Genomic DNA, 17,821 nt, shown 5'->3' on the forward strand with positions numbered 1-17,821 from the left:
AAAAGTGTTTTAAGTTGGATTACAACTTATTCAAAAAACAGTTTAAGTTAGAATGTTTCCTGCTTAAACTGAAGTATCAACTTTGTTCTTGTCACCAAGAAATTATTAGACAACTCTAATATATGTATTTAGAGGTATCCTATGTTAATACCATTAAGTATTTTTAAGAAGATGTTTATGTTACTGAGAAACTTTTTGTGGGAAGGACAAAGATTTCCCTTTTCCAAATTATTAGTTGCTGTCTAAGAGTGATTCTTTTCCCGAGCATAATTCTCACAGGGCTCTCTTTAGCAAGCTTTATTAAGATGAACTGGAGTTACATAAATTACAGCAACTGACCGATTTTCCATTTAGAAACCCTGTATCTTTATGCACATCAGGACGGAGACGTTCTGATTTTCTTTCTAACAGCTTTCATACGATTCTGCAGTGCAGAAACCTGCATCTGCTTGTTTCCATAACATCCTGAATCTTCATCAGTGTAGAAGCCAACTATTACAATCACACTTACCTTAAGATGATTAGGGTTCTAACTTCCCTGATTTTCAATTTTATTATCAGGCATATTTTTATTTCTATTTCCTTGTAAAATTCAAGCAACCAACTTTAAAAAAAAACACCATGAGCACAATTAGAAATTAATTACGTGACACGTTTGGTATCATGTAGTTCTTTTTTTGGCTCATAGTCATGCTAAGGCTGCAAGACATACTTGGAGGTTGCTGAGACCGAAGTATAAATTTGCATTCTGAGATAATCCTACTCCGAAAATTACAGGTAAATCCTTTCCTGTTTCCTCTTTTTTCTTTTCACAATCTAAAACACATATACTATATGACAGCTTATTGCCAATTATGTTTTTAAGTCATCTGAGGGACTGCTAGAGAATTTGGATTGTCTACAATTGTAGAATGATGGTAAATTCAATTAAAACATAATTTAATTTCACAATTTGGTCTAACTGCATTAAGAGCATCTAAAACTCCTGAGTTACTACTAGCACTCAAATACATTTTGGATGATTCTAATTCTACAGTATTTTTATTAAGACATTTAAAGAGTATTATTAAGGTGGTGACTGGTTATTATGAACCCGATATGAGCAAATGCATACAGGTAGTCCTCAAGTTACAGCAGCAAGCGGGATTGGAATTTCCATTGCTAAGCGATGCAGTCATAAAGCACGTAAAGGACCTCACCACTTCCTGCTGGCTTCCCACAACCAAAGTCAGTGGGGAAGCCAGCAGGAAGTTGCAAGTCCCAGCCAGCTTGCAAGCAGGCTGGCAGGCAGGGAAGTGGCTCCTGCTGGGGGGGGTGGGGGGGCGTGCGGGGGTGCACAAGTGGCTGGACTGGCATGGCATGAGCGCAGCAAGGCTTGGGGTGGCTGTTGCTGGGTGGGGGACAGTGTGCAAGGGGACACTGCAGCGTGAGCATAGAGAGGTTTGGGGTGGCTGCTACTGGGTGGGGCAGGACACATGAGCGGCTGGTGTGGTGTGGTGTGGTGCAAGTGCTGCAAGGCTTGGGGTGGTTGTTGCCAGGTAGTGAGAGAGTGAGGGGAGGCATGGCAAGGCTCGGGGAGGGTGTGCGGAGGTGTGCAAGGGTGCAAGAGAGGTGCAGTGAGGGTGGGAGGGAGGGGACGGTGCCTGGGTGTGCGCAAGGGTGGGAGGGAGGCCCAAGGCTCAGGGAGGGTGTGCAGGAGTGCACGAATGGTGAGGGAGGAGAGGGTATGTGTGGTCAGGTGGGTGGGGGTGCACGAGGGTGCAAGGGAGATGCAGCGAGGCTTGTTGAGGGTGCACAGGGTGCGCAAATGCTAGGGGAGGCGTGGTGAGGCTTGTTGAGGGTGTGTGGAGGTGTGTGAGGATGTGAGTGAGGTGCCGTGAGGCTTGGGGAGGGTACATGAGGGTGTGAGAGAGGTGTGGGCAGGCTCGGGGATGGTCTGCGGGGGTGCACAAGGGTACAAGGAAGGCGTAGGGAGGGTGGGAGGGTTGCGCAAGTGGCAGGGAAGGCGCAAAAAGGCTCAGGGAGGGTGCGCAAATGGCAGGGAGGCATGGCAAGGTTTGGAGAGGGGGTGCAGGGGGTACACAAGTGTCCAGCATGGCATGAGTGCAGAGGGGATGAGGGACGATACGTGGGAGAGACTTACCCCTGCGACTTGTGACCTTCCCTGCCAGCTTCCCCACTGACTTTCTGGGAAAGCCAGCAGGGAAGGTTGCAAATAGTGATCATGTGATCAGGGGGGGCACTTGAACTGGTTGTAAGTGTGAGCCAGTTGCCAAGTGCCCAGATTGTGATCATGTGACTGCGGGGGCGCTGGGATGGCCAGAAGTCTGAGGAATGGTCATAACCACCATTCATTCAGCGTCACTGTTACTTTGAACAGTCGCTGAACAAATGGTCGTAAGTTGAGGACTACCTGTACTTATAAGTTTTAAAGAATATTACATATTTTATCATGATCTTAAAATAAGACTAATTCAACAACCCAAAAATATTGTTTACTAGCCACTGCAAAAATGTTTAGAAAGGGTTAGCTCTCAACTTCATTATGCTGGAAATTTAAAGCAATGGGGGAGGCTCTTTCACCTATAATATAGGTTAGACCCACTATTGTCCTGTTTTAATTTAATATTGTTAGATTTGTTAATATGGTTTTGAGAAGAGGAATGGGTTTTAAAGACATATTATTGAATTAAATACTGAAAATGTGGAATTAATATACGAAATACTCTAAATTCATTGAATATGGAGTATAGCAAAGAAGATTATTCTGTTACAATGAAAAAAACACCACCCTGGACTTAAAATCTTAAGACTGATGATATGTGCTTGCTCTGTTTATGAACTGGCTCTTTATTAACATAATGAAAAGACTGACCAATTGTTCTCTATGTGGACAAGGTTTAATGCTGCCTTTAAAAACTGAAGTTATTTTCTGCAAATCTGAGAATATCCCTGGTCATGCAGAGAGGGCATGCTGCGAACCCTGCTGGTAAGGGAATTCCACCTGGCGGGGTCCAGGAGGCGGGCCTTCTCTGCAGTGGCACCTGCCCTCTGGAACATTCTGCCCCCAGAGGTGAGACAGGCCCCTTCGCTCCCGGCTTTCCGGAAGAATTTGAAAACCTGGTTCTGCCACCTCGCTTGGGGTGGGAGAGGCAACAGCAGTTCTTGGGGGTGGCTAGCACCGTAGATCTCCCCCCACTGAATAAGAGCTTTACCCCTTGGGTTTGGTATCTATTTTATTCTTATTGACTGGTTCATAAATTGTAATTTATATTTTATGATTTTTAACTCTGATTTTATTGTAAACCGCCCAGAGTCCCCCTCTCTTGGGGGAGATTGGCGGTAATAGAAATTCAATAAATAGGTCAATAAATAAGTTTTGGGCTTTTTTTTCCTGCTTCATTTGTGTGTGTTTTTTAAATTCTTTTTGTTCTATTTCTGTGCATTAAAGCAAATTTTAAATACATAGGAGAATTCAGAAACAAAGAAGGAAGAAATAGAGATATAAGACCTCACTGAATGCTCTTTTGAATGTGTGAAAGTCTGAAAGTGGGTACAAAACAGTGTACCATCTGTAACCCCAAGCCACATTCTCTCTGAATTCATGTATTCATTCAGAAGGACCGAAGAAGAGTTGCATTCAGTTTGCTTAAACCCAAGCCTGGTTCTTGTGTGATCAACAATCCTAATAAGGCAGTTTCAGTTGGATTCATTCAGTGCCCCAAAATGATTGCCTTTGCGGAGAAAATCAATGACAAGTTTCAGAACTGTACAGCTTATGACACCAAGGAACTACAGGCAGGACTAGGTGAATGATATTTCAGAACATTTTAAGTTTTAGATAAGTCATGTTAATCAGAAAATGACATAGAAACCTAGCCATATGTTTTGAAGTACTATATTGCAAGACTGCTTGTGTGTTTAATGCTCTTTTTGAGTTTTCTTCATCTGATACAGGAACATTCAGAGAATTTTAGAGAATTCTGCATGTCTTGCCTAGGACCACTTCTATGTCTTATTTTTTAATATGTGCTAAAAAAATACAAAAAACCCCCCAAAGAATGCAGAGCATGCACAGCATGCTTTCTGGAATTCTTTCCAACTCCTTTACCAACAGAGGCCTGTGTTTGTGTGTATGTGTGCATGGGGAAATACAGAGTAGTAGAGAGTATACATTACTCTGGATCACTTGACCAGGACAAGTCTCCCACGACTGAAATGGAAAGGGCTGAAACGGAAGTCTCCAAGGGCTGAAACGGAAGGAAAGGGAACTCTTCTCAACCTTTCCAGACAAACTGATTTTTCATGTTGCCTTAATACTGATTCAGAATTTAACCTGAAATGGATTTTATGCCTTAACTGAATCAAGTCATTCAAGATTTGGCTAAACTTTGAGCATGTGAGATAATTTTTATACTTGTATACACTGACACCTAAAGAGAGTTTAAATTATTGCATCACTAATTGCACAAACTTCTAATTGCATTTATCATGTTGTGCTGAAATGTTTTAGTTTCAATTTTTATTACATATATACCATCTCTTGTCCATGGAACTTACTTCAAACACATTAGCACAAAGAATACCCTAGCCTGAATACATCTCTTGCAAGTGCTGTTAATATGAAATGGAAAATGAAAAAGCTATTAGATTCAGGAAATCCAGAAAGACTTAACAGCCACTTGTGGAATCGGTCTTGGCAGTTAACTCTAATGAGCTTCAGGCAACTTCCAATGGGTTATTTTGTATACTGTACCATGTACTAAATCAGCCTTTCTCAATCTTTTGAACCTGGAGGAACCCTTGAAATATTTTTCAGGCCTCAGGGACCCCCTGCACATTCAGGCTCAAATATAGGCCTGTATGTATGCATTAACAGTGTTCTTAAATTAAAAATAAAGAATGAAACTTACTTCTTTAATGTGAAGTTGCTTGAATCTGAAATAATTTTTTAAGTAAATCCTGATCTCCCAGGGAACCCCTAGTGACCTCTCATGGAACTTTAGGGTTCCACGGAACCCTGGTTGAGAAACCCTGTACTAAATAGTAAAGCACAACTAATCTAAGAACATTTACATTTACCAATGCAGTTCAAAATCTGCCTGTGGCAACTATATAGGTAGTCCTTGTTTAGCGACCACAACTGGGACCAGCAACTCGGTCGTTAAGCAGAGTGGTAATGAAGTGAAACCACAATTATGCATATGACCTTCTTTCAGCTTTCCTTTGCTTTACAGACCTTTTTGTCATAAATGCAAGGATTGGTCATAAAGTTACATTTTCATCACCACTGTAACTGAACAGTCACTAAATGAAGCAATTGCTAAACAAGGACTACCTGTACTTGCAGTTTTAAGTATACTCAAATACTTTACCATGCAAGTAGAGTACATGCCTGATTGAAAATAATAAAAAATGTATATCCCATGGCAGAATCCCTGCCTATGCAATGCTTGCTGGCAGCGAGAGTTCTGTTTTCTCTAGTTAGCTTACGCTAGCTTCCTACAATCAGGAATTTGAGAATGGTCCTTTAAAGCATGGAATAGCAATCAAACATGTCCCCACCTCTGGTTTAAAAATGTGCTGCTAAGAAATCTGGGAACCGCAGTCTCAACAAGTCTGGAGGGTACCAAGTTTGCAAAGGCCTGTGCCAAAAAGATCTGGGGATTAATGGAATTAAGCATGTGGGATACTAATTCTACCCATACAAATCTGTCAAATATAACAACAGGACCAAGCTTTATCTATCAAATAAGCTAGATGTCAGAATAAATGGAGGTGGAACATATGTTTGCTAACTGTCTAACACATATACTGTAACAGAGTGTCATGAAAAAATCCAGAGAGCATATGAATGCACTTATCTGTTGAAACATACAATGGGAACATAAAATCACTTTTTAAAGGGTTACAAGCTTACAAGCTGCTGCTTCTTAGAAGTGATTGATGCTTGCATAATGCTGAGAATTTAAATATCTGATATCCTTCTAAAATAGTTTACATCTAAGCTGTATCTAGTTTAAACTATATTTTCCTGGACTCATGGCTCCTGCTCAAGGAGCAGATGGCAGCCGTGGCTGGGAGGGCCTTTGCACAGCTTCGCGCCAGTTCCTGGACCAGGAGGCCCTGCTCCCCGTCACTCATGCCTAGTGACCTCCTGACTGGATTACTGCAACATGCTCTACATGCAGCTGCCCTTGAAGAGTATTTGGAAGCTTCAGCTGGTGCAAAATGCAGCAGCGCGGGCAGTTATTAGTGCTGGTCTTTCAGCACATGCAACTCTATGAGCTACCAGTATACTTCCGGGTGCAATTCATGGTGCTGGTGGTTACCTTTAAAGCCCTTCATGGCTTGGGGCTGGGTTATTTAGGGGACCAACTCTCCCTAGTGGAGTCTACCTGTCCTGTTCGATCCGGCAGGAGAAACATGCTCCCAGTCCCATCCACTAGAGAGCTCCATCTGGCGGAAGCCAGGAGGAGAGCCTTTTCTGCTGTGGTGCCCGCCCTTCAGAATATCATCCCCCTGAGATTAGGCTTGCCCCGTCCCTGCTGGTCTTTTGCAAGGCATTAAAAACCTGGTTTTGCCATCTAGCTGGGGCCCTGGCAATACGGGCAAGCCCGTTTTATGGCTGATTTGAATGTGGGACGTTGTAAATGTTCTTGGCAGCTATTCTATGTTACTGATGTTGTTTTTAAATTGTGGTTGTTTTATCCTGTCTTATTTTAATTGCTAGCCACCAAGAGACATGTACAGTATATGAGATGGGCAGCCCTATAAATTAAATAAATAAACAACCAAACGAATAGCACTACTGGCAAATAAAGCTGCTTTTGTTCTTCATCTCTGGTCAGTCTTGTTAGAGCCAACAAGCTTAGACAAGTTCAACTGACAAACATTACTAGCACAGCTCTTACTATAGGATTCTTCTCTGCTGTATCATTTATAGAGAAATGCTCTCTGCTATTGTTTCTTGCTCCCCATTGTAACACAAGCCTTCCTTTTTCCTGGCAGATTTTGAGCAGCACGAAAGTCGCTGGAAAGCTGTACACACACACTCTGAATCTCTCCCGTCTCGGCTTGCAAATGTATCTGCAGAACTGAATTTACAAGAGGAATCAACTTCAGAAAGAACAAAGCAGGCAAACAGCCTTATGTGCAAGCAAGGCAATACCCAACTAAGCTTTGATTTAGCACAGTGTGGCTCAGCCTCTGCGAATCTGAACAATGTCTGAGGCTCATGTTCTCCCCTATTCCTCTTCCAACAGGGTTAGAAGAAGGCTTAACCAGGATTTCGTTTCCATTTTTATTGTTCCTGGCTCACTGTTAGGTATGAATCATGATGGTGGTTGAAAGCAACTAGAGTTGGTAAAGAAATCAATTACAAATCCTTGTTTGTATAACTAAAATTGTTTAACAAACAAAAGTGTCTTAAAGTATAAAATTATTATTACTCCTACTTAGATGTAAGTAACAATTATGAAGGGTAGAAACTAAAATCAAAGCTTATATAATTTCTGCATAACTATATAAAAACTGGACAAGGACATGGTAAACTGTAAGTTCCTTGCTCAGGCTGAGCCACTGCTACATTGTGATCTACATTAGTGAACAGGCATCTAAATGTATTCCCTGACTTCAAATAATCAGTTGTGAGCACTTTTCTCATTTCTCTTGCACAGAACATGGATCAAAGCACCACTGCAAGGAGATGCTCGACAAGCTTGTTCCAGTGGAGCTTATCTGAAGCAGACAGGGACCTCTAAAATTTCTCAGAAACCTCCTTTCTTGTGGTACATTATTAACTGCCTAACATTGCTTCAATGATGTATTCAAAAACAGCAAGCCTCTGAAACCTAATTTTTCAATCTTGGGGAGTTTTCCAATAACTATTCCCATAATATACAGTATTTCTATGAAAATGTGCATGTACAAAGCAAATGAAGTACTTGATTGCTCTATGTTGTAATGAAACTCTAATTTTGATTCCTGCTGATTTAACCATTTTTGAGATTGTGATATTTTATAATACAAACTTCATTCCTGTGAAAGTTCTTAACTCAATTGGGCCATCTGAAAAACTGAGTGCTGGACTTTGTGCATGCAGTTGGATACATGGCACACTATAATATTTTTTCACATAATATTTTGCTCAAACTGGCCTAGATATAGTCCTATAAATTCACCCTGCATTAATTTGAAGAACATCCAAACATTGCACATGTTACTCATCTCCTTTGGCATGGCATTTAATTTTTTGGAGAGTTCTCTATCCTTCCTAGTCTAACTCCATTCTCTGGAACGTTGCTTTTGCTATAGTACATGAAATGCCTTAATATCCTTTCATAGTAGTAAGACTGCTAATTAAAACCATTAGGTTTTGGAAACAACAACATAATGCAATAAATTTCAGATCTTCTGTGAAGCATCCATATCAAATGCACTATGTTTAGTACTCTTCCTAATATCAGGGAATAGCAAATCATAAGAAAGGAAGAGGGGAAGGGGAAGAAGCTGCTATTAGCTTAAGAGATATGATAAAATTATTCTATTGTTGAAAAAAAATGCTACTTCTGGTCATTGAATTTGCTGAAGATATACAACCAGTCTGTTGTGGAAATCCACAAGGAGAGCATAACAATGACAGAAAACAAATATGGTTGTTGATTTTGATTTCTTACAAAGACAGAGCACACTATGGATCGACTTTAAACTTATTTCTACTTGGAAATGTAATTGATATTATATAACAGGGTATTTGGAACAGGCTCTCCAAAAATTGTGATCATGAAGGTAAACACAACTTGGAAAGAGAGCATTCAAAGTGAAAGAGATATGCACAAACAGAAATTGGTTCATTAGAAAATTAACTTAAAGAAAATCTAATCACTATAGAAATGCTGCATTTTTCTCTATTCTCTTCCCTTGCCTGATCAACATGCTCAGTTTTATGGCTCTTGATGTGTTTTCCCATATTTTGGACTTTTTTTTCAAATCTTGAAGTTCCCTGCATTTCTTGTACCTGGATGGTTCCATTCTGGCCACAAGTATCCCTTAAATTCACTCCAAGTATCTAGATTAAGCATAAAAATGGCAAATATCTGTCCATTATTTTACAATGAAACATGCAAGAAAATTATTCTCTTCATTAAATACTTTAAAAAAATATTTTAAATATTTCTATCTTGTTCTTTTCCAAGGAGCCCACACTAGGGAACAGAATTCCCTCCATGTTATTATCATAATAATCCTGAGAAGTAACAAAGGAAGAGGATGCAATGGAGTTTAGTAGCAGTTAAATGATTCTCTGATGCTCCCACTACTGTCACCACAGATATTTTCACATGGTTTCTCAAAGTGCTGATTACTGTCAGCTGAGATAAACTTAAATTGTCTTTTCCAAGGCATGATGACAGCATCCATGGAAAAGCAATTTCTCTTTACCTGCTTGCTTTCTGCTTGATCACTAGGATTGTTACTTGAGATACAAAGCTAATTTCTCGTATCAACTGAATGCTCATTTGACAAGTAAATGTTCTTGCTGGAGTAATGAAACCACTATGGCCTGTTCTCATTCATGAATTGGAAAAAAATGGAGATTATTATTTTGTTGTCATATTATTCTACTCACTGAAAAAGACTGCTCATATGAGCCATTATTTATGGAAAAAAGTGCCTGGTCATAGGCTAATTACTCTTTAACTGTGGAGTCCTTGGTGCTCTCTGAGCCTAGTTGTTTTCTTGCAGATGTTTCATTGCCAGACTAGGCAGCATCTTCAGTGCGAAGAGGGAATGGGCCTTGCTCTCTGTTTATATACCGTGGTTTGTCCAGCTTGTGTTGGTAGAGGTGCTGTTCTCTTCTTGGGAGTTCCTTGATTGAACTCCACAGTTCACCCTGAGCTACAAATATTCACTCTGATTGGTACTCTTTAACTAACTACCATCCCCCATCTTAAAAACAGAAACAACAAAACAATGAAATGATAAGGCAAGAGAGTTTGTTATATGCTCTGCAATTTAAAGATGGATTATTAATGCATTACAAAAATAATAGTTCCAAGTTCAGCCTCCCTTGTTCCCCAACAACATTGCACCCCTTAAAGTCTCTTTGCTGTTCTGGAACTTTTATTTTTTGGGAAATCCAATTCAATTAAAGTTTAATAAATCATAAATACATGCCGCCTCTTTGAAATATGTTTAGGAATATTTAAACAATTCTGTTATAAAATATCTTTACACATCAGCTTCAAAGTATATCTCCATTGCTTCTGCAAGGCCAGAACACCCACCAAATTATTTAGAGCAATTCATGTATAGTTGAAATGCTCAGTGTGAATTTCTTTTATTAGCATATTACTCAAAACTTACTAACTTATATCCTAGAAGTGGGAAGGGCATCTTCCTTTCATTCAAGAGGCTTACGAAGAAGTTTTTTTCCTAATACATGGTTTTCTTGGGAATCCCTAGCATATCTTTTCCCAATCTGGGTAACCTTCTGAAGTTCAGAAATGTGGACTTAAATTCTCCAGCCAATATGGCCATTACTGATAATTCTAAGAATTAAAATCCACCTTCCAGGAGGGTTCCCAGTTTGTGTAAGTCTGTCATAATATTGCTCCTCTATATACAAGAGGGTGAGGAAGTTTAAACAACACTAGTGTTCTTTCCTTATCTGGAAGCAGGGCCATCTCATGAGTTGAGTTCCATTCATAACATTTCTGTTACTAGCCCTTCTCTTTTCTGGAAAAGAAGCTTTTGTTAGAGTTAAGATTCACCTCGATTTGTTTGCTATGAACTTGACAAACTGCTTAATCTTAACTATGATGAATTAATGAAACTGTCTGGTTAGGATTAGTTGTAATTTAGGGTTGGAACAGAACACTCAATTGCAGTGAATCAAAAGTGAAATCTAAACTACTTAATAGCTCTGCTGAAAAAGGATACATGTGTTCAAATCCTATTCCCACTATCATATTGTAAAGATATGATATCTTAATGCAGTAAATTGTACTGTTAGATGACATTCTGTAACTTGCACTCTTAGATGACTATCTGTATATATGTCTGCCCTGCATGCCTCCAGGCAATTGTTAGTCTCACTCCATTATTTCAATATTCAATGTGTCCTGAAAACAATTTTATCAGTAAGATCATGTTTACATCCCCAAATATTATTTCTGCACTTTCCAAATGTGCAACTTTTAAGTAAGACTTTAAAGAAATTATATAAATTGCATAGGTATATAGTACATTCATATTAATTCCCAGCCAGTATAAAATTCAGATACAATTAGAGCCAACTCATTAGATTAAAGCTAAAAAAAAAAAACCCCTCAAGACCTTGGAATATAATTTATTCCAAATCTTGACTTTCAGAGTTACTGTAGACTAAATCTGGTGAAAATTAAAACTGAAGGTCAATCTCTGGTAAATCTGGATTGGATATGATGACCACACAAAATGCTATCACCAACTTATACTGAGCTGCTCTTCCAAAACAGCCTCTACTCATATGAGAAAAACAAACATAAGGAAGTATTACTGGTTCTAATATTCAACATTTTCTACCAAAATCTTTCAACTGCAGTGAGTAAATATGTTAAATAAGTTAAATAATAAATAAATAAGTCCCAAGAAATACTTACTGAAAATTATGATTTGGACTGTGTGTTGGACCTGCGAATAAATAAATAATAATTAAAGAAACCAGCTCCTACTAACTACTTGAACATAATCATGCAGGCTTTCAACAAAAGTATGGAAGTAGTTTGCTACTTCCTTCTCTGGGAATTTTTTTTTTCAACTTTCCAATTTAGCCTACAGCGCTGATATTCCCTGGGGATCTCTATCCAACTACTAAGTAGGTCTAACCTTTCTTAACTTTCAAGCTCAGACAAGATAGACCAAATGGTACCACCTGCTAAGCTGTATTATTATTGCATGTTCTTTCTACATTTCTACATTATTACTTTGATTAAGAGGCCACTATAGTGCTGGAAGCTGTGTGTGTGTGTGTGTGTGTGTGTGTGTATTAATCTATAAGACATTTTTTATTCATTTCAATAGGAAAATTCAATTTGAATGTAATCTTCTTTGCAAATAAAGATAAGGTCTCTATAATGAATGCAGAGAATTGTGGATCAAAGGCCCCTATAAATGTGTATAATGAGCAAGAATGTCTAGGATTACCCTAATGAAGACTACCAACATTTTGCCATACAAATGTTTGCACAGCTACTCTATCATCTCCCAACAAGCATGCCCAATGTCTGTCAAACTATTGGCAAAATGTTTCTCAAACTATTGTCAGCTAAAGGACTGGATACATTTTACACACATTCTTACTGTGAAAATTATTCCTAGACCCACAGGACTGGAAACAATGTGTATCAATTGAATAAAAACCTCTGGCAGAACAGAACCCTCTTTCTCCAATCTCTTTATGCACGTACATCAAATCTTTGAAGAACTTTCCAAAGCATGGAAGAGAGAAAGGGAAGACCCACTTAAAGGACACAGAAAGAAACTAATTAATGTTAGAAACTAATTAATGTTAGACTTCCTGCATGCTGTTTTGTCCAGAAAAAGGCACAATCTCCTGGACAAGGAAAGCTATCTGTGAGCTTCTTCAGAATAGACAAATTGCTATAATCCAATTCAAAAGTCACCTTAATCCAGTTCTATGTTTAGACCAATACTCTCTATTCTGAAAGAGCAGCTAATCAGCAGCTAGCTGACTAACAAACTGAAAACGAGGTCTTTCTGATTATTTTAGATGTAAAGGATTAAACCTAGCACTTTTTGGATGCAGCTATTACGCCCATCACTGAGTTTAATGAAAGAGCATTATGGCTAAATATGGTCCATGGACCCTACAATTCTGTCCAAGAGTGAATTACTTAGTTTTCTGAAGGTACTCAGCTTCTGGGTGTCATAAACCATGGGATCAAAGTTGTAAGTACTAGATAGGAACTGCTACTTTTTGGTCTGGGCACAAAAACATAATGATTTCAAACAATTCTATGAAATATGAAGTAATGAAAGACAGTTTCTCTGTACATTAGACTCAATCATCTTTCACATTTCTGCTGTTCTCTAAACTTCATATTTGCAAACCATTCCATCTGTATCTACTTTCTTTTATTACTAATTTATGGTATCAAGTTCAGCACAGACATAATATGCTGAGAAGGAAGCCCCAGGCAAAGACTTTATTGATTTTCTTTCATGTTACAATTTAATTTCTAAATGAAAAACAACAGTAAATTAATTTTTCATTTTGTGATTGTGAAAACTAACAGCTAATCTATAAAGCAATAAGTAAAGGTAAAGGTAAAGGTTTCCCTTGACGTAAAGTCCAGTCGTGTCCGACTCTAGGGGGCGGTGCTCATCTCCGTTTCTAAGCCTTGGAGCCGGCGTTGTCATAGACACTTCCGGGTCATGTGGCCAGCATGACGACTCGGAACGCCGTTACCTTCCCGCCGAAGCGGTACCTATTGATCTACTCACATTTGCATGTTTTCGAACTGCTAGGTGAGCAGGAGCTGGGACTAGCAACGGGAGCTCACCCCGCCGCGCAGTTTCGAACCGCCGACCTTCCGATCGGCAGCTCAGCGGTTTAACCCGCAGCGCCACCGCGTCCCAAAGCAATAAAGCTAGTTATAAAACCCACATTTTAAAATAAAGTGACTCACCTAGCCTTACAAAAAGAACTCCTGTTGCAGTTATTGTCTTCATCCCATTTGTGGCCACACACTGATAATAACCGGTATCAGTCGTATCAAGATCTTGGATTCGTAATCGTGAGCCATAGTCTGTTTTTCTTATAATGATCCTTCTTGGCTCTTGAACCACGGGTGCATCATTTTTTAACCATCTAACATTGGGTGATGGATTTCCTGCTACTTTGCAGTGCAGAATTGCTGTCTGGCCCTGGACGATGGTGATATTGTTTACTGGTTCCAAAAAGGTCAAAAAGTAACCTAAAAGAAATTAAACAAAAAGCAGAAGTGATAAAAGTTGAGCTGAGATAAGCAGCTATCTATTTATGCGATTGTGCTTAGTCTACTTTACTATTAGCAAAGCATAATATAGGCATGAAAGCCTTGGGCCAGTTGCTCTCTCTCAGCCCAACTCACCTCACAGGGTTGCTGTTGTGGGGAAAATAGGAGGAGGAAGAAGTGTTAGGTATGTTTGCCGCCTTGAGTTATTTATAAAAATAATTAAGGCAGGATAAAAATTAAATAAATAAATTCTACAATCTACAATTACAAACTGAGCAATAGCAAGAGTTATTGAGCATCTGTATCAGCTGGAGGAAGCCATACCAAAAAATATTCTGTCTGTCCTTTAAAATAAAATGAGCTATAACCCAGTTGTATTCTTTGTGACAGTCTCCTATGTTCAGTTTATAATTCTACACCAATAATCCTTTGTTTGAGAACTAACATACCCTCAGGTGAAAATCCTAATTTTTGTCATTTTTCTATTTGCTGTTTCCAGGAAGAATAATATCTACCTGTCATAAGAAAATGTATCAGATCCTGAGGCTGAAAATCAACAATATTTCAACATATATAACCATGCCCTTGTTTCTATTTTTATGAGCCGTGCCTTCAGACAGAATTTTGGGAATGCATTTTACTACCTGATATAACCTTCTTAGAAAGTTGGTTTGTACTCTCTCTAGTTTACAGCCAATACCTAGTTTTGACCTAACTCATTTTAAGAGCTATGACAATGCTCTTGAAAAATATTGTTCCGCTATAAAATGTTCATGTTTATTGTTTAGTTTTATTGTATGCTGTCCAGAGTCACATTTGTGAGATGGGCAGCTATATTTGATAGATAGATAAATAAATAAATAAATGTTTTAAAAATTTCTCAAGCTTCTTTATTTACACCATTCTGTTATATGTTAAAAATATCAAATGACAAGAAGCAATGCTTCACCTAGTGAACACACCAACTTACGTTAGCCAAAAGGCTGAGAAGTGAAACTATCTGATTATGCTTGTTCATGAGACTAATAAAAAAGAGCTTTTAGATATTGCTACAAATATACTACATATGCCCTACAAAGAGCAAAACTAAACACATTGTATGGAAATAAACTCTTAGCCCCAGGAAGGAAATCTCCATTCTGATTCTGCTTTGGCCTTTCTGTAGCAGCTGCTCATCTTTATCAGATTAATTGCATTCATGCAGTTAATGTCACATTTAATTCATCCCAAAGAAACTGTTGCCACGGGGACTATCTTGATATTTATTCACTTTTGAAAAATCAGAAAGAAACAGAACATTGATATGTAACATACCAAGAAATGTTAAAAGAAATGTTACATGTTTAAATGAGTGACTAAAGTATTAGTTGAAGCTAAAATGATAGTTGATGTGAATTACATTTATAACCCCAGTGATGCCAGTTTGGTCTAGTGGTTAAGGTGCTGGGCTAGAAACCAGGAGACTGGGAGTTCTGGTCCCGCCTTATGCATGAAAGTCGGCTGGGTGACCTTGGGCCAGTCCCTCTCTCTCAGCCCAACCCACCTCACAGGGTTGTTGTTGTGGGGAAAATAGGAGGAGGAAGGAGTGTTAGGTATGTTCGCTGCCTTGAGTTATTTATAAAAATAATTAAGGCAGGAAATAAATACATACATACATACATACATACATTCATACATATATACATACATACTCTTGAAACTAATTTATGGTAGGTAAAGACTTCCTTAAAACAGCCTGTTTGGTGTAGTGGTTAAGACACCAGGCTGGGAGACTGTGAGTTCTAGCCCCGCCTTAGGTACAAAGCCAGCTGGGTGACCTTGGGCCAGTCACACACTCTCACCCTAGGAAAAAGGCAAGGGCAAAGCAATTCTGAAAATTTTAGTCCCCCATTCAAGTACTAACCAATACTGTTTAGCTTTTCATCAGGATTAGCCAAGATCACTACAATCAGTTTGAATGTTATTTACAAAATATGTGTAAACCAAATAGCATAATAGATATACTAACACAAAGCTCTCAGATCTAAATGTAGGTTTGCACTGACTCAAACAATATGATCAGATAAGATCTGTGGTGTATCATACTGTATAAAAAACAACTCCTTACATTAATACTGCATTTAAGAAGCAAAATACTTAAGGAACATAAATGATTAAATTTTACCGGTATCTCAGGTAGTATGCTAAACAAATCAAAACAACTTAACAATGACCAGCATGCTATTACATAATTTCTGATTTTGTGCAATTATAATACAAAATTCTTAGTAATTTAGTAATTAGTAATTTAGTAATTTAGTAATTTCTATAAGAAAGTAATTTAGAACATGAATAAAACGACAGTTTATACAGAGAGAAAAAACTCATCAATGTTACATTTAATACTTGAATTGTAATAAGACTAAATATTATTAAACATAACCTATATTTCTGTGGAAAGTTAACTCTTGGCCAGAAGTGAGCTTGATACCAACAAGTTTAGTTATGTTGCCTAAAAGGGAATTGAATTAAATCAGTTCTCACTTTGATCATTAACTTTCATTGGCTGAAATCCAAGGAGCTATCTAGAAGCATCCCAAAGCTTGGATAAGTGACTTGCTATTCAATACAGATCCATAGAGTTGGAGGTGATCACAGAGGTTATGTAGTCCAACCCTCTGTTCAGTGCAAGACCCACCAGATAATTTTTGACAGATGACTATCTGCCCTCTGTTTGAAGATCTCTAGTGAAGAATAACTCACCAGGTCATCTGGCAAACTTGCTCCTCTGGCTGACAACCTGTACAATCAGACAGCTCCTCCTGATATCTAGCTTGAACTTCCTTATGAGAAATGTATGGATGTGAGAAAAAGGTACATCTGTTGATTTAAAGAAAGTCTGATGCAGGGAATGGGCTTGAATAATGCTGCAATCTGCATGAATATGAAGTTGAAATTCATATGTGTGAATGTGTTAAGAGTAAATGACAGAAGTAAAGCATGCCTGCAAATAATGCAATGCTTAGGAAAATATTCAACACTGAGCAGAGTAAGACAAAGTTATGTGGTATTCCCTTGGATGTTTGATAAATTTATCAATAAATGTACAAGGAATGTTTGTAAGCAAGTTAAAGATATGATAGTTGGGGGTATGAATGTGCATGTATTTGACAGGGAAAATGGAGCGAACAATTGCAATTCATAAAAAAACAGTAAAATCTAGGGTAAGAATGTGTACATTGGTAGAATGTTTAAAAATGGGAAAATGTAGGAATTTTAATATGTGCAAATGCTGGTAGAACTGTAACAGACAGTCTAGTCTGATGCAAAGAATGAATTTGGTTTGTCCAAAAAAGTGAAAATGGCTGTGTGTAAGCGCATGCTTCATTGTCACACAGAAGTGAGAACTGGGTATGTCAGGAGAAACATCAAGTATGGTGAATGCAGTGGGAGTGGAGTAAAGAAATCTCTGAGGTAAAAGAAGAACAAAGGGGATGAACAATAAATGGGTGCTGAATTAATGTAAACTGAATATAAAACGGAGTTGATCAGTACAAAAGTTGTACACTGAGGTAGTTAAGAAATATAGAAAGACTTAAAGAGGACCAAATTGCAAAGCAAATATATGAAGAAATAATAAAAGGGTTGAGAGGAATAAAAATGTGGCTGGATAGTATCAAATGTCAAAAAGAGAAAAGTGAGAATTTGAATGTGGAAGCAAGGAGAGCATGCAAAGGTGAAAATATATTGATGGGTATAGTGAATGGTGTTTGATGTAAATTTTTTCTTGTATTTCTTTTTTTGTTTCTTACCTCGTGCTTTTCTTATTCTACTATTTACAT

General features: G+C 38.3%; 1 protein-coding gene across 1 annotated transcript in view; it reads right to left on the reverse strand.

The window, feature by feature from the left end:
- Nucleotides 1-17,821, reverse strand: part of ROR2 (receptor tyrosine kinase like orphan receptor 2) — a 113,235-nt gene that overhangs the window by 14,120 nt on the left and 81,294 nt on the right. Inside the window, exons 3-4 of the mRNA XM_063295255.1 lie at nucleotides 13,692-13,979; nucleotides 11,643-11,673 (exon numbers count right to left, since the gene is read on the reverse strand). Of these exons, the coding sequence (XP_063151325.1) occupies nucleotides 11,643-11,673; nucleotides 13,692-13,979 (319 nt within the window). The remainder of the gene's footprint in view (nucleotides 1-11,642; nucleotides 11,674-13,691; nucleotides 13,980-17,821) is intronic.

The sequence above is a fragment of the Candoia aspera genome, chromosome 2 (assembly GCF_035149785.1).
Source record: "Candoia aspera isolate rCanAsp1 chromosome 2, rCanAsp1.hap2, whole genome shotgun sequence".
Taxonomy (NCBI): Eukaryota; Metazoa; Chordata; class Lepidosauria; order Squamata; family Boidae; genus Candoia; species Candoia aspera.